Source organism: Camelus dromedarius, chromosome 24, assembly GCF_036321535.1.
Source record: "Camelus dromedarius isolate mCamDro1 chromosome 24, mCamDro1.pat, whole genome shotgun sequence".
In the NCBI taxonomy this organism is placed as follows: Eukaryota; Metazoa; Chordata; class Mammalia; order Artiodactyla; family Camelidae; genus Camelus; species Camelus dromedarius.
The window spans coordinates 32482000-32504367 of NC_087459.1; the positions used below are offsets into that span (position 1 = coordinate 32482000).

General features: G+C 48.6%; 1 protein-coding gene across 1 annotated transcript in view; it reads left to right on the top strand.

The window, feature by feature from the left end:
• Nucleotides 1-905: 905 nt before the first annotated feature.
• The window catches only part of GNA12 (G protein subunit alpha 12), an 80217-nt gene continuing 58754 nt past the window's right edge, over nucleotides 906-22368 (top strand). Inside the window, exon 1 of the mRNA XM_031471325.2 lies at nucleotides 906-1232. Coding sequence (XP_031327185.2) covers nucleotides 921-1232 — 312 coding nt within the window. The 5' untranslated portion in view covers nucleotides 906-920. The remainder of the gene's footprint in view (nucleotides 1233-22368) is intronic.

A 22368-nucleotide genomic window follows, 5' to 3' on the forward strand; every position in this document is an offset into this window, starting at 1 on the left:
AACCATCTGCAGCAGTTGATATTATTGCCTCTATTTCACAGAGGAGGAAATTCAAGCTAAACACAAGTGGGTGCGTGTAGGGGGAGCTACCTAGAAGGTTATGTAACTAGTAAAGTGTCGATAGGCGAGTTCATCTCAGAATCCCACTCCCAGCTTCAGACCCCACGCCCAGTCACTGCGCTACACGAGACTCCTGGTGATTTTGATGATCAGCCAGCTGCGAGAAAAAGCCGCCCAGAGGCCCAAGCCACTCTCAAATGGTGCAAGTGTTTGAAATGTACGGCCCATCCCCCTCCAGTGTTTCTGGAAGAAACAGCTTTCTCTCTCAACATAAGACAAGCAGCTGGACCTCTCATCGATATTTCCCAGCTTTCGGGCAACGTCGAGTCCACTTCGCGAGTCCCGGTGTCTTAAAGTTTGGCCCAATCTGGGAACCCAGAGAGACTCTTTCTGTACACCTGGCACTTCTGGTCCCGCCCCGTTTCGCGACACCCCCAATCCCAATCCCGTTCGTCGTGATTGACATGATCCCAGAGCAATTATAATTGGTCATGGCGGACGGCCGCTCCGCCTCTCCGGCGACCCCGCCTCCCTTTCATTCTGAAAGAAAGAACCTCAGCCCAGGCGCCCAATGAGAAGCGCCCCCACCCCAAAGATCCCGCCTCTTTAGGCGCCGGCCCCGCCCCCAGGTCCGGAGGAATGCCCGCCTCTCGGCGTGGCCTGGCCCAATCGGAAGGCGCGACCCTCCCGACGGACGGCAGCCGGCCCAATCCTCGGGCCTCAGGCCGTGCTGCCCCGCCTCTCCGCCGGGCAGAGCGGCGGGCGAGAGCGGGCCTCGGAGCGGCGGCGGCGGCGGACGCGGCCTGAGGGAGCGGCCGGCTGCCGCCTCGCCCGCCGCGGGGTCCATGGCCTGAGCGGCCATGTCCGGCGTGGTGCGGACGCTCAGCCGCTGCCTGCTGCCGGCCGAGGCCGGCGGGGCCCGCGAGCGCAGGGCGGGCGGCGGCGGGGCCCGCGACGCGGAGCGCGAGGCGCGGCGGCGCAGCCGGGACATCGACGCGGGGCTGGCCCGCGAGCGGCGCGCCGTGCGGCGCCTCGTCAAGATCCTGCTGCTGGGCGCGGGCGAGAGCGGCAAGTCCACCTTCCTCAAGCAGATGCGCATCATCCACGGCCGCGAGTTCGACCAGAAGGCGCTGCTCGAGTTCCGCGACACCATCTTCGACAACATCCTCAAGGTGCGCTGTCCCCGCGTCCCCGCCCGCACACCTGCGCCCAGGTGCGCACAGGTGTGCGGCCCCGCGGGCCTCCGCGCCCGGCCGGCACCCCGGCCCACGCCTTTGTCCGGCCCTGGTCTGGCTGCAGCTCCCAGCGGCCAGGTGCCCCCGGCTTTGGGGGAGCCGGCCAAGGATGCGTACCCCGTCTCCCCGTCGGCCTGATGGCCTTCGCCCCTGCCCTTCTCGGGGACTTGAGGGCGATGGGGGCGGGAGAGCTGGACATTTTCTGGGGCCTTTGAGGGGCGGGGGTTTTAGTAGTGGGGAGGGCCCCTCGTAGACTCCCGGTGGGGGACTGCCAGCCTCCTGGGGTCAGGGTGCCATCCTTGGCCTGCCCTCCCAGTGAGTTCAGAAGAGCGGTGTAAACAGGAGAGGAAACCGGCCGCAAGTCTCTCCTTTTAAACTGTTTGTTAGGAAAATTTGAAACATATACAGAGTAGAGAAAACAGCACGAACAGTAAGTACCCACGCCCCACCCCACAGCTTCAGCAGGGGCTGATTCAGTGCCAGTCTTGTTTCACCTATACCCCTGCTCCCGTGACTGTGAAGCAAATGCCAGACATTGCACAGATTCATTAGAAAAATGTTTGTTTACATAGCTTAAAGATAACAGCGTCATTTAAAAAAGCACAACCACAGTGCCCTTATCAAACCTAAACGTTAGTAATTACTTAATATGGTCAAATAAGCATCCAGTGTTCGGATTTCCTGCGTTGTCCCATAAGTTTTTGCATTAGGATACAAATTAAATCCTTGCATTGCAATTTTTTTTTTTACTACATCTCTTAGGTGGTGTTTAATTTCCAGGTGCTCCTTCTGTCCCTTGCCCCGTTTTTAACGTTTGCAATTTGTGAAAAAGACGTGTGGTGTTGACAACGTTTGGCTTCTAGTTTGGCTTCTCTTCCTGTCATGATCCTAAAAGAGCAATTTCCATAAAAACGAAATGTTTTACTAACAGATACATCGAGTGAGAAAACTGGTGCAATTTAGTACCGGCTAAAGGGCCTCAAAGAAAGGAATTCTGGAGAAAACTGATGACAAGGGGAAAGTCGAGTCTCTCCTGTACCCAGATAGGGTCGTCTCCTTTTTTTTCCCCTTACACCTTCTTACCTCTCCCCTTTCCTCAGCCCATTTTGGGGAAACCAAATTGCAGGTATGAGGAAAGTTGTCTCGAATCAGAGGTAGAGGGAAGCTGGTCATAGCAGAAACTCCCTGGAGACGACATGTTACAGTGCACGAGGGACTCTAAATTTAGCAAAAGGCCATAGAACCCACCCATTGATTGGCACGTTTCTTTCCCTTCACCCATGCGGAAGCTCAGGGCCTTGGACATGAAGTGGCTCCTGTCTGGGACCTGGATGCTGCACCCCTGGCCTCCAGGCCTGCCGTCTTCCAGGCCTGCTTCAGACATCTCCCACCAGTGTTCTCACTTGATGTATTTGTTAGTAAAACATTCCGTTTTAATGGAAATGGCTCTTTTAGGATCATGACAGGAAGAGAATAATTTGAATGATAAAACACCCCCTTTCCTTTTCACCTCTTTCAAAAGCCTCTCTGTGAGTCAGAGCTCTGGCCCAGGGCTTCATAAACTTTAAAGGCGAGGTGCCCAGTATGATTCAGGGGATCAGCTGTGTGTTTAAAATTCCCCTCACCTTCTGGGGTAAAATGCATGGGATTGTCTCTCTTCGTCACAGAGAGATTTTATTTTTGTGGCTTTTCTGGACCTCTGAACCAGGCGGTTACAAGAGCATAAAGATTTGGCTGACTGAGTCCCGGTTTCTTTCTACCCAGGAAGCAGAGAAAATACTTACAAACATAGACTCTTAAATCTAAATCAGTGTATTAGATGCATTTTAGAAAACTCAGTCTTCGCTTTTCCCAATGCCTATAAACATGAATTTTTTCTAACTTCCTTATCAAGAAACCAGATTTTGTTGACCAGTATCCTATTTTCCTTGTCACCTTTCGTACTTCTTGTAGTAATTCTGTATCAAACTCACTTGATGTGTTGTGACCATTTCAATAAGTAGTTCGCAGTTCATCTTTCACCCTCCCCCCATTTTTATTTGGGCAGATTCACTTTGCAAAAAGTGCAATAAATAAATTGTAGTGGCTCTAGTAGCAGACATTTGAATGGTAACTGTTCAGAATAATATTTGTGTCTACAAATAGATTTTGTGTTAACAGGCTATTTTTAAAGCACTCTCTGTGTTCCAGGCCTTTTCATATATGGCCTTTATTTTCTTGGCACTTCAGATGGTATTGTGCCATTAATCACTGGGGAAACTGAAGATAGAGAGTTTGAAATCTGCATAGGATCAGTAGCCTAATTAGTAGGTGGCAGAGCTGGGAACCAAACCTGGTCTTTTTTTTTAACTAAACTTTTAATTTTGAGATGATTGTGGAGTCCCACGCACTTGTAAGAAATTATTAGTAGAGAACTCCCATGTCCCCTTTAACCAGTTCCCCCAAACAGCAAGATCTTGTAAAACTAGTACAGTATCACAGCAAAGACACTGGCATCGAGAAAGGAAGGTACAGAGCTTTCCCATCACAATGAGATTCCTCCTGTTGCCTGTTACAGCCACTCCCACCCTTCGCCCTCTCCCTGACCTGGCAATGACTGATCTGTTCTCCAATTCTATAATTTTCTCATTTCAATAATATTATATAAATGGAATCTTGCAAGATGTGACCCTTTGGAGCTGGCTTTTATCACTCAGCATAGTTCCCTAGAGTACACCCGAGCTGTGTGTACCCGCAATCAGTAGCTCCCGCCTCGAGTGCTGAGTAGCATCCGTGGTAGGGATTTACCACCAAGCACCACTTAGCCATCCGCCTGTTGAAGGGCATTTGGGTTGTTTCCAGTTTCTGCCTGTTATGAATAAATCTTCCATGAACATTCGTATACGTGTTTTTGTAAGTACATAAATTTCCACGTACCTGGGACAGCTGCCCAAGAGTGCAGTTGCTCAGCTGTGTGGTGGTTGCATGTTTAGTTTCATAAGCTGCTGAGCCGTCTCTGCAGTGGTGGTTCTAGTTCACATTCCCGCCAGCCGTGTGTAGAGGAGTGATCAGTTTCTCTGCATCCTCGCCAGCATTTGGTGTTCCCGCTATTTCTGATCTCAGCCATTCTGATAGGTGTGTAAGTGCTGTGTCATTCCCATTTTAATCTGCATTTCCCTAATGGCTAATGGTGTCGAACGTCTTTCCTGTGCTCATTTGCCATCTATATATCCTCTGTTCATACTTTTTACCCACTTTGTAATTAGGTTCCTTGTTTCTTTATTGTTGAGTTTTGAGAGTTCTTTGTATATTCTGAACACCACTCCTTTGTCAGGTGATGTGGTCTGCAAATGTTTTCTGCCAGTCTGTAGCTTGTCTTCTTATCCTTTTAAACAAGGTCTTTCACAGAGCAGAAGTTTTTAATTTTCATCAAGTCCAGTTTATCAGTTTTTTTCCTTTGTGGGTCCTGCTTTTGGTGTCAAGTCTAAGAACTCTTTACCTAACTTTAGATCCCAAGGATTTTTCTCCTATTTTTTCCCTCAAATTTTGTAGTTGTACATTGTACTTTTAAGGTCCTGATCCATTTTGAGTTAATTTCTATATGAGGTGTGACATTTAGATCGAGGTTTTTTTGGTTTTTGGTTGGGGTTTTGTTGCTGTTGTTTGTTTTGTTTTTGGTATGCATGTCCAGTTGTTCTGGGACTGTCTGTTGAAAAGACTATCCCTCTTCCATTGACTTGCTTTGTCGGAAATCAAGTGGGCATATTTGTGTGGGTCTGTTTCTGGGTTTTCCATCCTGTTCCCCTGATCTGTGTCTCCTCTTCTGCCAGTATCATACTGCGTTGATTAGCTATACCATGTAGTTATATAGGAATCTAAACATCAGAGTGATTTCTCCCATTTCATTTTTCTTTTTCGAGATGGTTTTAGCTATTCTAGGGCCTGTGCCTTTCCATATAAATTTTAGAATAAGCTTTTCTATGTCCATTAAAAAAAAGCCTTGCTGGGAGTTTGATAGCATTCGCATTAAGCTATAAATCAGTTTGGGGAGAACTGACATCTCTACTCTGTTGAGCCTTCCAGTTCATGAACATGGTATATCCTCCTTTATTTAGGCTGTGTTTGATTTCCTTCATCAGCGTTTTGCGTTTATCAACATACAGATCCTGTACCTGTTTTGTTAAGTTTATATTTAAAGTATTTCATTTTCTTTAGGGCAGTTGTAAGTGTTACTGTGCTTTTATTTTCAACTTCCACATGCTCATTGTTAGTATATAGCAATTTAGTTGCTTTTTGTGTCTCAGTCATGTGTCCTGTTACCTTAATGAATACACTGAATGGTTCTAAGAGCCTTCTTAAAAATTCTTCGGCATTTCCCATATAAATCATCATGTTATCTGCAAATAGGGAGAGTTTTATTTCTTCTTTCCCAATAGGTATGCCTTTATTTCTTTCTTTTGCGTTACTTCAGTGGCTAGAACTTCCAGAATTAAGAGAGGTGGGAGTAGTCATATTTTATGTCTCTTTCCTGATGTTGGTGATCTGTGTCTTCTCTTTTTGTCTTTGTCAGTCTTCTAGAGGTTTAGCAGTTTTATTATTTTTTTTTTCCTAAAGAACCGACTTTTTATGTCATTGATTTTTCTTTATGGTTTTCCTGTTTTCAGTTTCATTTATTTCTTTTTTCTTCTTCTTCTACTTGCTTTGGTTTTATTTTGCTATTTTTTTCTAGTTTCTTGAAGTAGAGACTTAGATTATTTACTTGAGACCTTTCCTCTTTTATAACATAAGCGTTTTAAGTGCTATAAATTTCCCCCTCAACAGAGCTTTAGCTGGATCTATGTATTTTGGCATGTTATATTTTGATTTTTATTCGGCTTCATGTGCATTTTCCTTCCTTTGAGACGGCTTCCTTGGCCCGCAGGTTGTTCAGAAGTGTGCGGCAGCTTCTGAGAGTTCAGGGAGTTTTCCTGTTATCTTTCTGCTGTTGATTTCTATGACTCCGTTATGGTCAGAGAACATACTTTGTATGGTTTCGGTTCTTTTAAATTTTTTGAGATTTGTTTCATGGCCCAGACTGTGGTCTATCTTGGCATATGTTCTGTGGGCCTGCATTGGTGAATATTCCATGGGCACCTGAAAAAAACGTGTACTGTGCTGGCGGTTTCTGCATATGTTGATTAGATCAGTTGGTTGGTGGTGGTGTTGAGTTCTTCTGTATCCTTGCTGATTTTCCTTTTTTTAATGTATACTTTTTTCTTTGTCTTCTTAGAGAACTATCAATTTTATTGATTTTTTCCCAAAGAACCTTCTTTTGGCTCTATTGATTTTCTCTATTCTTTTTTCAGTTCTTAATCTCATTGATTTCAGTACTTACACTTGTTATTTCCCTTCTTCTGTTTGCTTTGGGTACTTTTGTACGTATACTTTAAGTAATTTGATTACATTACAACACAGATGCCTAGAGCAGACATCACAGGACTTTACCTTCTGGCTAAGCGCTACCATCCTACCCAGGCCTTTTAAATCTTACAGAAGAGCCTTACAGCCAAGCTTCATTCTGTCTTTCCTTTTTGGTAAGTTGGTTGAGCCTTCTCTCTGACTGTGTCATCTGGCCTTTCCCCGCTTCCGTTGTTTTCCCTTTTCTCAAGTCAGACCTGTCTCATAGGATACTTTCTTCCTTAGGCAGAGTTCTGTCTGCAAAGTCATGGAAGCCCTTTCTTTCTTTATCCCAAGCTCAGTCTAGGACGTAATGTTAAGAATTCCCATTTATTGTGTAGTTATTAGATACCAGACACCATGCTAAGTATTTTACATGCATTTTATCTAATCTACACAACAAACCACTTATTAGGGACTGTTATCCATTTCATTGAGAATAACAGAAGCTCATAAAAGAAACATGACTTGCCAGGCCATAGAGCTAATATGTGGTAGAGCAAAAATTTAAATCCAGGTCTGCCAGCCCGCAAAGCTATGCTCATCAACACTACACTGTATAGCCTCTGGTGTACTCCAATATTCTCCTTTCGTCACAATGAAAATGTTATACTTTTAGTATCAGAATACCTTAGGTAGCTATAAGTAACGTACTACACTGTAGTTCCTTCTCATCCTGACTTCCCCATACATACAGAATGGCATGACTCTCACCCGGGGTTGTAGCTCACCTCTCCTTCCTCATAGACCTTTTTTTTTTTAAATTCTTACTTTTTTATTGAAGTGTAGTCAGTTTACAATGTTAGTTTCAGGTGTTTAGCACAGTGACTGTTACACCTTTACACACATACGTATGTATTTTCAGTTTACTTTCCATTACAGCTCATTACAAGAAATTGAGTACCGTTCCCTGTGCTGTACGGTCCTTGTTGTTTATCTGTTTTATGTACAGTACTGTGTATCTGTCAGCCCCAGTGTCCATTGCTGAGAGTGACGTGCTGAAGTCTCCAGCTATAATTGTCCATTTTCCTGTAGTTCCGTGGGCTTTTGGTTCGTGTATTTTGAGACTCTTGGGTGGTGTGTAAACATCTGGGATTGTTACGTCCTCTGCTGGACTGATCTTCCTGTCATTATGCAATGTCGCTTTTGGTCTCTAGTACTGTTCTTTGCTCTGAGTCTACTTTACCAGTTGTTTTAACCTCGCCACTCCTTTTTTTTTAAATAAATACTTTCATGGTATATGTTTTCCATCCTTTTAACCTACTCACGTTGTTTTGAAGTGAGTTTATTATAGACAGTATATTGTTACATCATGTTTTCTTATCTACTCTGCCAATCTGTTAATGTGTATTTTTAGACAATTTACATCTAAGGTAAGGTAATTATTAATGTGTTAGGGCATAAGTCTCCCCTTTGATTATTTTATTTTTTGGTTTTTGTTTCTCCTGTTCCTCATTCTTGTGGGTTCTTTAACCATGTCTGAGGATTCCATCTTTATTGAATGATTTTTGAGTGTATCCGTCAGCTTTGTGTCATTCTTTTGGTGGTTGCTCTAGGCTTACAATGTACATGTGCAGCTCATCCCAGGCTACTGGACTCTGTGTTTTATAACTTTAAGTGAAGTGTGGGAACTTTACTTCCCTTTAGATCCTTTTACCCACCTTCCCCACTTTTAAAATGTCAACGTCTTAAGTGTTTTTTATACCCTGAGTACCACATCAGATGATTGTACTTCAGTCATCGAATGTGATTTAAGAAACTTGTGTGAAATGGGAGAGTTTGTTGTATTTACCCCTGTTTTTACCTATTCTGGGCTCTTCCCTTCCCAAAGTTCTAAGCTTTCTCCTGTTACCCTCTCTTTTCTGTTTGAGAATTTCTTTCGGCCATTTTTAGCATGGGTTTGCCTGCCACAAATTCTGTCAGCTTTCTTTGTCCAAGAATGTCTCTATTTCACCTTTAATCTTGAAGGAAGCCTTCACCAGTGATAGGATTCATAGATGGCACTTCTTTCAGTACTTGGAAAGCATGCGCCATTCTTCTGGCCTCCCTGGTTTCAGATGAAACATCAGCTTGTTCAGATGGCTCTTCCTCTGTAAGTAAGCGTGTCGTGTCACTCTGGCTGATTTTAAGATTTTCCCTTTGTCTTTGTTTTCTGGAAGTTAAAGTATGATTTGTCTGGACATAGGTTTCTCCCAGCTTATTATATTTGGGGTTTGCTCAGCTTCTTGAATCCATACATTTCTGTCTTTTCCCAGAGCCAGGATGTTTTCAGCCTTTATTTCTTTAAATGCTTTTTCAGTCCTCTTTTTTCCCTCCCTTCCTCCTGGGACTCTGGTGGTAGGTAGTTCACTCTGTTCCTGACTGCTAGGTCCCTGAGACTCAGGTGCCTTGTTGGTGGGGTTCTGGCACCAGCTCTCTCTAGGCCTGGCTGACACCAGGGAGAGGGGTTGGGGGAGCAATGACAGTCAGCCCAGCCTCCCACCACCACCTCATGCCAGCTGGGACCGAGCGGGGGTGGAGGCTCAGCTCCCCACCTACACTGCCTGGTTGGGGAGTCAGAGCCCCCCTGTGTGTCTGGGCCGAGGATAGGACATAAGATCCCTGCTTGGCCCCACTGCACTACCTGGTAGGGCCACCTGGAGCATGCCTGGCTCTGAGGAGCGGGGTGGGGGTGGGGGTGGGGTAAATTAGCTTCCCTTTCAACTCCCTGAAACCTCAGAGGAGATGTACGTGGCCATCTGTGGTATTCGGCTGGAGTAGGATGTTGCCACAAATGTTTCTGGTTGTAAGACCACCCTTTTCTGGTCCTTTGGCCAGGGGAACACTTGGAGCTCTTTCCATCTGCCTTTGGGCTTTCTCGGCTTGGGGGCTCCTGTAGCACCCTGTCCTGGACAGGTAGTGGCAGTAAGGACACCCGGGGACTCACCGCCTTGTCCTCGGTCCCAGGGCCGCAGGCAGCCTGCCACCTTCCCTCCACCCCCTTTCCTAAGCATGTTGTTGTTTAGGGGGAGGGCCTGGGAGGGATGGAGTGCCTCTGTCTTGGCAGAACTGAAGTGTCCATCATCCTGGTCTTTTTTTTTTTTTTTTTTTCAATTGAAGTATAGTCAGTTATAATGTGTCAATTTCTGGTATACAGCACAATATCCCAGTCCTGCATATATATATATATATATATATATATATATATATATATATATATATATTCATTTTCATATTCTTTTTCATGAAAGGCTATTACAAGATGTTGAATATAGTTCCCTGTGCTGTACAGAAGAAATTTGATTCTTACCTATTTTTATTGGGTTGAATTTGGGAGGTTGAGATTTGCAAATGTCATCCTGGACTTTCGATTACAGGTTCGGGGCTCAGGCCGTTCCTTCGTCAGCACGGTTGTGCCTGAATTCCAGCATACTGTTTCTTTAACTCCATTGCCTCACCCTACCCCCTTCCATGGGTAATGTGAGTCTACTAGTTGCTCTGACTTCCTGTAAATACTACCAGTAAGACTTCCTAATCTTCCTTCTTACTTTTATAATCTTGAAGATGACAGTCTGTCACTTCCCGAGCGGGCTGTCCTTAAAGGTCATGTACTTTGGTGTTTTGGAAATCGTGTAATACTGCCTCTGGTGACAGCGAGCATCTCGGAATTTGCGTGGAAGGCTTCAGACCAGTGTGGCTTTACCTCACAGTGCTTCCTGCAATTTCACGAGCCATATTTAATCACTGCATTTCACATCCGGTTTGAGGGAGATAAGCATTAGCTGTGGGAAGGTCCTCGGTCGCGTGTCTGGGAACCGTGCACGTGACCACGCCATCAAACCACGCGGAAGTGGGCCTTCCTTGTGTGCGTGTGTGCTGGGATTTAAACCCTCGTGAAGAATTGGGTTATTAGAGTTAGCGGTCTTTCGTTGGCCCTGAAACAAGAGTTCAGTTCAGCAAGTTTTTCTGGCCGTGTACCCAAGGCTTTGTGCTCCATGCCGGTGGGGAAGGGGATATTTAGTGCCAAGTCCTGCCCTGTCCCTCCCCTTCGGACCCTCAGGCCGGCTCTAGTAGCTGCAGTGCAGAGTCATCAGCATGGACCAGGGCAGCGCCGCCGTGGAGGGAGGGCGGTGGCCCGGCGGCTAACAGGGAAGGTGAACTCTGGCGGGGGGTTCTGGAGAAGCCTGCCAAGGGGGGGTGCTTTGAGCCGGCCCGGAAGGCGCTGGCGGACGGCAGCAGGCAGAGAGGAGCACACAGCCGAGGCCGCTCGGTGCCGTCTGTCTGTCCATCGGCTGGCGGAGCTCTAATTAGTAGACGCGTTAAAGCGTGAGTGTAGGAGCTGGACAGAGCTTCCTAGTGCAAAGCACTGGTCATAATGGAGGGGCTTGCTGAGACCTGTGGTCCCGGTTCCCTTTAGCTGAGCACCGTGGACCTTCTTCCTAGGAAACGTGTGTACGCACAGATAGTTTCAAGGAGTTCCCCGGGCACGCCAAATGTACACGTGCTCTGTGGACTGCAGTGTGTAAACTTTTGCTCTAGAATACCATGATGACATTAAGTTTTTGTGACTCTTTTATTGTTTCTGTCCCGTAGAATTGTTTATTATGTCACACTTACCTTTTGCTAACATGCCTGGGTGTTTGAAGCAGCCTCCGCTGCTGTTTGTGTTTGTGGGCACTTTGAAACTGCCGGCCTGCAGGGTCTTTGTTTCTTGGATTCAGAGGCATCACTTGGGCTTGACTGCAGCGGGTTTGCACGAGGGCAGAGGCGTGGATGTGCTTCTGGGGTCTGGAAGAACAGTTGGGTTTTTACTGCTTTGTGGGCAAGTTGCATTTAAGTAAGCAAGCTGACTTTTATGTGGACACACATGGTTGGTCCTTTAGAAATGGCAACAAAACAAAAACAACATCTTTTCCGATCGGTTACAAAAATATAGAGACAGCCCTCTGGCCGTGGCTGGGGACTCAAGGTCCATGGACAGTTGGTCCCTCCAGCTTCCAGGCTAGCATGTTGATTATTTTAGCCACACCTTTTCTCAGGGAGCAGTCATGTGTCATGTGAGACTAGGAATACGGCTGTGCTCGAGGCTGCATGGTGTTCTGTTGGCAGCTCATAATTATATTCTGTTACTACGTAGTTGAGGTGGGGACATGGATCTTATCGGTTTTAAATGGAACCGAAGATTTAAACTGAAGGCTTATCTAGAGATGTAATTATAGGGTGATCATCAAACCATGGAAGCTAATGGACCTGATGCTTACTGAAGGACAGTGCCCTCCCTTCAAGACAGGCTGGCTCACTTCATGCTGTCACAGTGTAGTTTATAGCTGAACAAAAGCAGGAGTCCTCTTTGCATCTTCTGTCAAGTGGGCGGACGAAGCAGCTCCTCCGTTTCTGTGCCTTGACCTTTCAAAGTGAGCAAAATATGAAGAATCGTTGCCTACCACATGATAGGTTCGTCTTTTTGAATGATTCTTTTGTGAATTAAGATACTTGTGTGCTTCCCATTAGGACAGAGGTCCGGGCACGTTGGCTTATGGAATGGAAAACGCAGTTTGCAGCCTGAGTTAGCGTATGGTTACAGAAGCCGTCGCTTCTGCGTTGGTTTGGTGAACTGAGTTGTTGGGAACTTGTACTTTGGAGACACAGCGACCTAGGGATGGTAAAGGAACAGTTGTTACTCCTGGGGGTGTTTGCAGGTGAATCGGTGGTGGCTGGAGAGCAGCACCACCTTCGTGATGCCAGGGGGAAGAAAATGTCCCCAGCTCCTGCTTCCTTAAGGAAGCACAGGCCAAGTAGACGGCACCGTTCTCCACACTCGGGCATCTGTTTTGCTGTCTAGCCTAGAGGCCGCGGCGCCAGCTTTGTCAGATGGCCCTGTTACGTCAGACCCAGCAGCGAAGGCTGGCCTCGTGAGCATTCACTGGTGTGGCCAGCACACCCAGGTCCTGGGGAGTCGGATGACCACGTAAACTGCATTGAGCAGAGTCTCACCAAGGGGGTGCTCAGACTCAGAGAGCTCGTGTCCTGTGCTGTTAACACGGTTGTGACCTCGGAGGAGTGTTCTGGGGACTGCGTGGTGTGGGCTGTGCCGAGCCCTCGAGGGCCTGTCTGGGGCAGTCAGTTGGAGGGTCCTTGTTGTATCCATTCCAGCCATGCCCTTTGTGCTGGGCTGCGTGCGTGGTGGTGAGTGCTCCTCTCATGGTGCTTCTCTGCCCAGCTGGCTTCTGTGGGGATGGGAGGGACACAGGGCAGGGAAGGCCAGGGAGGGGGCACCGCTGGCTAAGTCACCGGAAGGACAGGGGAGCCCTCGTCCAGCTGAAGGAGGCCACCACGACGTCTACAGGGTGTATGATGAGATTCATCCGGACCAGCGCAGCCGTCAGTGTCCTGGGGCCACATCGGCGATGAGCCCGCCCAGAAGCTTGTCGCAAGGTCTGCGGTCACGGATGGCACACCCTGTGTTGCCGACTGCATTCGTTTCCTGGGTAAGATTTCACGCGTCTCTGTAGAGGCACAGTGTTCTGAGCACAAGGCTTGACGTTTACCAAGGAAGGAAAGGACGTCACTCTTTCAAGCCTCACCTTACTGCTGGTTTTCATTATAGGTAAAAGGGAGCAGCTGCTGTGGAGGTTTGTTTTGCAACTTTCATAACACCTAGTGGCGGGAGTTTTAATCTGTGTTTTCCACTGAGCCTCAGCCCTCCGTCTACAGCTGTTGGCACACGAGATGACCCAAGACTATTGTTACTTTTTGTGGCCGCTGAAAGTGTTTTTCTCAAGGAAACAAACTCCCACAATTTTAGGTTTGGGATGGAGAAAGGAAATGTTTTCCCCTAGGATTCTGGTGACTTGAGTAGGTAGATGAAGGTGGAAAGCTCTGTTAGAAGTGTGGAGTGGCACGGAACACGGGGGGAGCCTGCCGGAGAGACTGGCTGATGAGAACTGAGAAAGAGAAGCCTGGTTGTTTACCTTCTAATCAGTCCATGGTTGGTACAGCTATGAAGCAGCATGGTTGTGTTTTTAAACAGATGTGCAGGGCTACCAGAGCACACTAGTCACAGCACATGTCTCGTTGAAAGTAATCATCCGGGAAGTCAGCAGACACCTGGGCGTGGGTTTCTGTGCCGGGTGCCGGAGCGGCAGGACCGCCTCTGTCTGGGAGGGGCTCCCTCTCCCCCGCGCGGGCGCTTTTGTTTCTGTTTCTGTGCGGAAAGCACCTTCTCTGTTGCCTCTCCGGACCCTCCTCAGGGCTTTCACTCTGACGGGAGGGACTTTCATCTTCCAGCTGCGGTCACTCCTGCCTGTCGCCGTCCCTCGGCCCCGGGCCACCCTGCCCACCTCGAGCGTGCGGCTGGCCTCGGCCAGAGACCGCAGGCCTGGCCCTGCTGGGGCTTGTCCGGCTGTGCCAGTGAGCGCGCCTACTTGGCTGCGAATCCAAAACCGAACTCTCCCATCTGGCTTTTATTAGGAAGAGAGCCAGTATTTTGATCTCCACCTATCTCTCCGACTCCTGCTTTGATCTCCGAGTTGGTTCTAGACCTAGGAGCGGAAGAAGAAAGCTGGAGACTCACCAAGTGTGAACCTGCTGGGCTAGGCTCCCCTGTTGACGTCCGAAGCACACGTGGGTCTTCCCGTGTGATGAGTGTGAACCGCGGAGTGACCGTTAGTTTAGGGATGAAGGTCTCCGTCGCCTTCCGTGCTCTCACAGAACCTGGAAGCTGGCTGTGCTGACGGGCTTGTGTGAACTACCAGAGTTGGACAGGCCTGTGGGGTTGGCGGTGCCTAACCTCCCACACAGCATCTCGTGTGTGTGGAACTCGCCTCCCAGAAGATGCTCCCTTGACATGGAGTCGTTACGGGCGACTGGCACACTCGGACCCATTCGACACGGCGTTCTGCAGAGCAGCACAAGATACAGCCCCTCCTTCCGCTTGGCAGCTTTCTGAGTTGATTCATTTATTCACCAGATTAGCCGGGTGCTGTGTTAGAACAAAGAACAAGACAGGGTATTGCTCACCCCTGTGGGCGGAGCTCCCACCAGCCCCGAACTGGGTCCTCACGGCCATGCATCTCTCAGTGGGGCCTCGTGTGCCCCGTGGGCCGGTGTCCTGAGCATCCAGCGCCCTGAAGGCCGAAAAGGCACAGCTCTGCGGTGAGCTGCAAGGAGGGAATTCCCGCAGAGGAAAGGGGAGCAGGTGCCCTGAGGCAGTAAGGCTAGGAAAAAGCTGGAAGGGCTGGGAAAAGCTCTGGGGAAATGATAGTGGGGTGGGAGGCCCCGGACCATACCTGGCAGGGCCTTCTAGGCCAAGTGGTTCTCGCGTGGCAGCGGGAAGCAGATTGAAGAGTGTCAGGCAGAGGGCTGCCTGATCTGCGCTTTTGGAAGCTCCATCCAGGGAAACATGTTACGGTGGGCAGGACCGCAGCGTCTTCTCTCACTGCCCAGTGGGATGGCTCCATGCACAAACGGGTGCGTGTGTTTAAAAATAATCTCACATATGAATATAGAAATTCACCAGAAGTGATCAAGGAAGGAAAAAGGGTGTTATTTCACATGTGGGTTGAACTGTACGAAATTCTGATATTTGACCCTTTTTGACTTACACATAGCGGTTTTGTATGGTCCAAACTAACATTTCAAAACCACCGCAGCCAGGGACAAAAAGAGAAGATTCCAGGGCCGTTAGTGTGTCTCTTAATCTCAGCTCCTCCCCCTTTCTGAAAGCAATATTGAGGAAGGACGGGGAGGCGGCATAGTCCCGAGCATCCTCGCTGATCCCTTCCAGTTTGGAGGGAAGCAGACCCCGGGCTCTGGAATAGAAGCCCAGGAAGAGTTGGGGGATGCACTCAAAGCAGGGGGACCACGAAAGTGCAGAGCGTGTGCTGTCTCTGGAGCTGGAGGTGGAGGGCGGCAAGGAGGACTTGAGAAGAGAACCTGTAGGTTCTCGACTTTCTCCTCTGTTCCCCCAGACGTGGATTGACAGCAACATCCAGTCATCACCCTCCAGCTCTGATCTGGGACGTCACGAAGGTGGAAATGGTATCAGAGAAATTGACCTGCAGTCAGAGTAAAATGGGAAGACTAGGTTGGCAGAGAGGTGAGCAAGAGAAAGTTGACAAGAAATAGCAGGGCCGCTCTTGAGAACAGTCTTCAAGAAGCAGGGAGTGGGGGAGAGTAGGCAAAAAGGTGCAAAACCAAGTCTGGGAAAAGAGGGAAATCAAATCAGAAGTGGGTCGCCCCAAAGTGCTTTGTGCTGTATAAGAACAGTGAGCGTCTGGATGATATAAAACCAGAGGTCAAGGGTATGAGGAAACAGTGCAGTGAGATGAAAGGGGAAATTGCAGGTTAGTGAGAGGCGCTGAAAACTCAGGCAGCACCTTTACAGATCTCATAAATAGGGCAGAAATGGGAAGGACCTGCACAGGAACTTAATCACGACCTGGGAGGCGTGCGCCGTCTGACACCGTGACCTCCCAGTAGCTGTAGACGAAGGAGCTGGACAGACAACGGAGCTGCGTGTGAACTTCCCCCCAGACCCAGTGTCCGAGGAGGCCCTGCTGTCCTCTTCCCCGTGCCCGCGGAGGGAAGTCAGCCCAGGTGTCTGGCTGCTCCTAAGGCACCTTGCCCTCCCCTCCTCTCTGGTTACACGCTGTCCGGGGCAGGGACTGCAGGCAGACTGGGTGCTTTCAGCCCATCGCCGTGTCACCGCTCTGCGCCCTCTGTTCTCTGCTGCAGCGAACGGGCCTTTCAGTTGTGGGTCTGTCCACTAGAGAAGGACCTGTTTGCACAGAATGAAGTTTGTTTCTTCAGCCACTCGGTAACCTGAGGTCCCTGACAGCAGGAGCAGTGCGACTGGCTTCTCTCCCCTGGTGTTTAACTGAGTGCCCGCACAGCGCGGGGGAAGAGACCTTGGGGCAGGCACCGGCCAGGTCTGGTGAGGACGCTGTCCTTTCTCTGCTCCTCCTTGGCACCATGTAACCCCAGTGACTGCTTCCGTGTGTGTGTGGCTTCGCAGTTGTCAATCCCTCTTTCACAGAATTGCCTGGTTTGTACACTGTGGCAGCTTTACAGTAACTGGAGAAAGGCCCGGCGGGGGCTGCGTTGCTGATGAGAAAACTGAGGTGGTCCGCCCTGTGTGACACGCACTTGTGCCTGCTGGAGGTGGGCGACTGGGAACCGTGGTGGTTCACTTGGGCTCACCTTTTTAAGAAATGGAAGTATTGCTCACATGGTGATACTGTTTGCAGCAGTAGCTTAGTTTTTACTGTATTATGACATCAGCATAGAGTAGTCGTTGTTACCGGTGGGCATCACCACAGCGGACCCTCCTGTAGGATACGGTGCAAAACTCAGAGGGAAACAGACTTTCACACCCATGCACTCACACACACACTCTCACACACACTCTAAAACAGTTCATGCGTTATGGTCCTGTTGTAAAAACATACGTAACCATACTGTAAAAATACATCAGAAGCGTAACAAAACAGCAAGTACGTATTTCTGTGAAATAATTGTGAACTCGTTCATTGTTTAAGGACACTTTCTACAGTGAGCACGGTGCAGAGACTGCGCTGGTGGCAGTGTCAGTGACTTGCCGTGCGCGTCTGTCGGAGCACGGTGCGAGTGGCCCAGTGGTGGCTGTAAGGCCTTTTCTCCTCGCGTGCTCTGCTGCAGTTGCCAGGACGTTTTCATTTTGAATCGTAGGTGTTTTTTTAACTTAATTTGTGGTTTGAATCTTGCTGTAGAATTTTTGTAATCTTGAATATTTTCAGAACGTGTAAATATTTGCTGAGGAGACCACGGCCTTGTCAGCATTTTAAGTGGGAACTTGTTCCTTAATTCTCGGTGACTGCAAGAAGAGAGCCGCGAGGCTGCCTGAGCTCTCTTTCCTCCATCGAGTTCCGGTTCAAACTCTTGTGACAAAGTGAAATGCCCCTTTCTGGTCCTTCACAAATTTTTTAATAATAGCATTCTTAAAAATAAAGTGCTGGGGATAAGGAGAATGTTTTAAATGTGGGTGTTTTTGAAGTTGGTGAAAAGACCGAAACCTTGAGTTGAGCTTCTGAAGCACGTCCTCCAGCGCTGGTGCGGCAACGAGGGATGTAGTAAATCCACGTGAGCAGTTGTCTCCTGCAGTTCGTGCTCCGGGCGGCTGTCTCCTCGACTGTGGTGTCCTCCCCTCCACAGGCTTGACACTGACCCTGTCCTCTGACCTAGTGTGTGTGAATGACATGACCAGAGAGGAAGCGTTTGGTGCTCAGTTACAGACGCAGTCGCACATCCCTGGGAGCCAGAGTGTCTGGGGTGTTTGGGGGACCACGGGAAAGTCATCCGCTGCTCAGAGACCTTATTTCAGACTGGGACGCGCTGAGAGTGCCAACCGCTAGTCCCATAATTCAGTGATGTTCTGGAGATTCTAGTCAGTGAAATAAAAGGAAAAAGAAATGAGGTGTGTCTGCTAGGAAGGAAGGAACAGAATTAACATGGTAAGTAGTAAATCCAAAATATCACCCAAAGTCACTGGCATTAAAAATGGTCACGGGAGTGGCTGAATGCAGAATAAATGTGTGTGTGTGTGCTTTCCTGTCATAGAAAAATATCCCATCCATGAGGCCAACAAAGAGGATCAAATACGTAGGAATGAGCAATAAGTGAGTAAAACCTATACAGTGAAAGCCGTGAAACTTTGCTGAAGAACTTGAAAAGACCAGGAAGAAATTGGTTTCTTTTTGTGGGTGGGAATTCTTGGTGTTGTAAAAACGCCAGTTTATGGATTGAACACACCGCCATCAAATCCCTGTTCACTTTCCTTGAAACTCGATAGTCACTCTAAGGTTTGTGTGATGAGGACATGCGTGACAGTAACTCACAAAATTCTGGGGAGACAACGCTGTTGGGGCAGTTACCACGAGGAGTGCTGACCTGTCATGAGGCTGCTGTGATGCAGGCAGGGCTGTGCTGGCCGGGGCCGAGGCCGCTGGTCAGGGAGACAGACCCACGTGTACCTGGCGCTTCAGACTATCACGGAGTGGGGGCTTCATCTCCAAACAGAGGACAAAGATGGATGACAGAGTCCATGGCACTATGAGGATGGCCCAGCATTCAGGAAAAAAGAGCTGGACCCCTTTCTAATGCAGTAACAAATTCCACGTGCTTAAAAATGAAAATGTTAAGAAGTGAATCATGAGAAGACTAGCCTAGATTATGGATGAGGACTTTTATGATCCCAGGGAGCGGACAGCCTTTGAAATTATGACACCAAAGACAGAAATGACGAAGAGGTCAGGGGCTGGGTTTTTTGACTCCATAACAACTTTAAAAATTCTGTTTGGCAAAAAAAGCGCTTGAAGTTGAGTGGGAAGCAGTATCTACAACATACGGTAAAAAAAATCGATGTCCTTAGTCCTCTCTTACTCATCCATCTACCAGTAACTTCCCAGTTTATACCCGTCGCCCTGTGTATTCCTCTGACCTCTAGACTCGTCTGTACCACTGCCTCCTCGATGTCCCCGCCTCTGTCCCGTGGGCATCTGGAACTTGACACACAAAACCAAACTCCTGACCCCCTTGGCCCACTCTCCTCTGCCGTTTTAGTAAGTGGCCCCGCCGCCTGGTGGTTCCGGCTGAAAACCTGCTCACCTTCCAAACCACTGTTCCCTGCATCCGCACGTTGGTGAGTCCTGCTGACTCTGTATCCCAAGCCCGCTTCTCTCCTGCTCTGCCGGCCGCCCGGTGCAGACGCCCCGTCCTCCGGCCGCCGGTGCAGTGGCCCCCAGGGTGGCCCGAGGCGGAGTCACGCTATGGTTATTCTCACAGTCGGTCCAGGCGCTTGAAATCGGGCCGACGGTGTTTGAATTTCCGTGGGACACCAAACATGTCACCTGACCAGCTAAAGTTGCTTTAATATGACCTTTGTATTTTCATCCTGCTTTTTTCATAATCAAGATAACATTCACATAACATAAAATAAACCACTTCGAAGTGAAGAATCCAGTGGCATTTAGTACATTCACTGTGTTGTGTAACCATCACCTCTGTCTAGTTCCAGAACATTTCCATCACCCCAGAAGGAAACCCAGACTCGTTCAGCAGTCACTCCCTATTACCCGACCCCAGCAACCACTAATCTGTTTTCTTTCTCTCTGAATTTACCTATTCTGGCTATTTCGTATAAATTGAATCTTATGTGTAGCCTCTAGTGTCTGGCCTCTCTCACTTAACTTTTTTTTATTAATAGCTTTATTTTTTTGGAACGGTTTCAGGTTTACAGAAAAACTGAGCAGAAAATAGAGTTCCCACATACCCCTCCTAAAAGTTTCCCTCGGAGTCCCATCTCAGGTTAGTTACCTCGCTGGTATTGAAGAGCCAGTGCTGATGCATTGCCATTGAGTGAAGTCTGTCAGCTGTGTTAAGAGTTCCTCTGCGTTACCTAGTTCTTGGGGTTTTGGCAGATGTATCCACCGCCACTGTGTCATACAGGGTAGTTTCACTACCCTAAAAATCCTGAGTTCCACCCGTTCACCCCCCATCCTTCCCTCCCCGCAACCCGTGGCTACCGCTGGTGTATTACTGTCTCCGTAGGTTTGCCTTTTTCCAGAATGCCGTGTAGTCTGTTCAGACTGGCTTCTGTCACTTAGCAGTGTGCATTTCAGCCTCCTTGTATCTTTTCATGGCCAGATAGCTCGCTTCTTTTTCTTGCTGAATCGCAGACCTCTGTCTAGATGTCTCCGCTGTTTTGTCTGGTTTGTTTATCCATTTACCCATTAAAGGACATCTTGGCTGCTTCCAAGTGTTAGCAATGGTGAATAAACCTGCTGTGAAGGGCTGTGTGCAGCCTTCTGTGTAGATGTACAGAAGTGTTCATCTCCTATGGGTAAATACCAAGGAGTGTGACTGCTGGATCATGTGGGCAGAGCATGTTTATTTTTATAAGAAACCACCAAACTGTCTTCCAGCCTGGCTGTATCATTTTACCTTCCCACCAGCAATAAATGGGAGTTCCTGTTGCTTCACATCCGCACCAGCATTGACGTCAGTGTTGGGGTTTAGCCGTTCCAGCGGGCAGTGGTAGTGGTGTCTCGTTTCAGCTTGCATTTCTGTGATGACACACAGTGCTGAACATTTTTCGTATGTTTATTTGTCACTTCTGTGTGTTTGGTGAGGTTCGGCCCTTTTGCCCATTGTTTGTTTGGATTGTTTGTTTTCTGGTTGCATTGTGAGAGCTCTTTGTAAATTTTGGGTACTGGCCCTTTATCAGAAGTGTGTTTTGTGGTTATTTTCTCCCAGTCTGTAGCTTGTCTTTTCATTCTTTTAAGCATAATGTTTACTGGATCCATTGACATTTAGCATATGTCAGTACTTCCTCCTTTTCACGGCTGAATAGTACTCCATTGTCTGGGTGTACCACATGTTGCTTATCCATCAGTTGGTGGACATTGGGGTCGTTTCCACTCTGGGGCTCTTATGAATGCTGTGAACATTTATGTGTGGGCATATGCTTCGTGTGAGCATGTTTTTGTTTCTCTGGGGGATACACTTAACAGTGACATGGCTGCAACATGTGGTAAGTCTGTGTTTACATTTTGAGGAGCAAACTTTTGCAGAGTGACTGCACCATTTTGTGCTCCTGCCAGCATGAGGGCTCCGGTTTCTCCACATGCTCGCTTACGCTTGCCATTGTCTTTTTTTTTAAATAACCATTATGGTTTGGGTTTGCATGTCCCCATGGCATCGAGGGTCTTTCCATATATTTATTTTCCTGATCTGCTTTGGATTAAGCTCCTCCTTTTGACTTCTTGACTTTCACTTCTTCCTATTTAATCAGACCTATGTGAGGATTCATCATATTTTTATAATGGTCACCATAAGTATTCGGGGGCTAATGACCACTTTCGCCACTCAGTTGCCAGAGGATTGGAAATATCCAGTGAATTTATTCTTACTAAGAAGATGTTGGGAGTCTGAAGTTGGAATAGAAACATGTCGGAGCCTCGTTCTTTTCAGCTGCCTGGTGCCCGCCTCTCACATTTCTGTCCTGCGTGTGACCCCGGCATAAGCTCTCGGACGTCCTTCCTGAGGCCGCTACCCTGCTTCAGAAGTGACGGTGGTCCTTAGTCTGCCTGCAGGTCAAATAACTTCCAAGCCGGGAGGGACCACGGCGCACACGCCCTCCCATCCCTGCTAAGGCAGCCACCTTCTCTCCGGTGCCCGAGTTCCTCCTGGGCTTTCCGCGCCCCTTGGCTTCTTGATATTATCACATGAAATGAGCACAGTCAGCTTGGACGAAGGGAGACGCTTCCTCATGTGCGGTGGTGGGACGCGGTGCCAGCGAGCCCTGTGGGCCCTCCCGGCCCTCCTCCGCCCTCTGTCCTGCGGGCCGACGGTGCTGGCTTCATGCTCGGCCTCTGGTCGGCCGGGGGGTGGGGGTGGGGGGAGTCCAGACCAGGGCATCTGGCCCCCTGAGTGTGCCCCGTGGTGAGTTTCTTTTCAGGAAGCCGAGTTGGCCTAGGATGTGAATTAGTGTTGCCTCTGTCTCTGGAGGGCGATTCGATGACTGAAGATGGTCACCAGGGCTGTGTGCCCAGGGCCGGGATAGGCTGGTGGCTGCGACGCGCCCTCTTGGGGGCCAGTGTGGCTCTTGGTGACCCGAGAGAGGAGCCTCCCTCGGTGGTGCTGG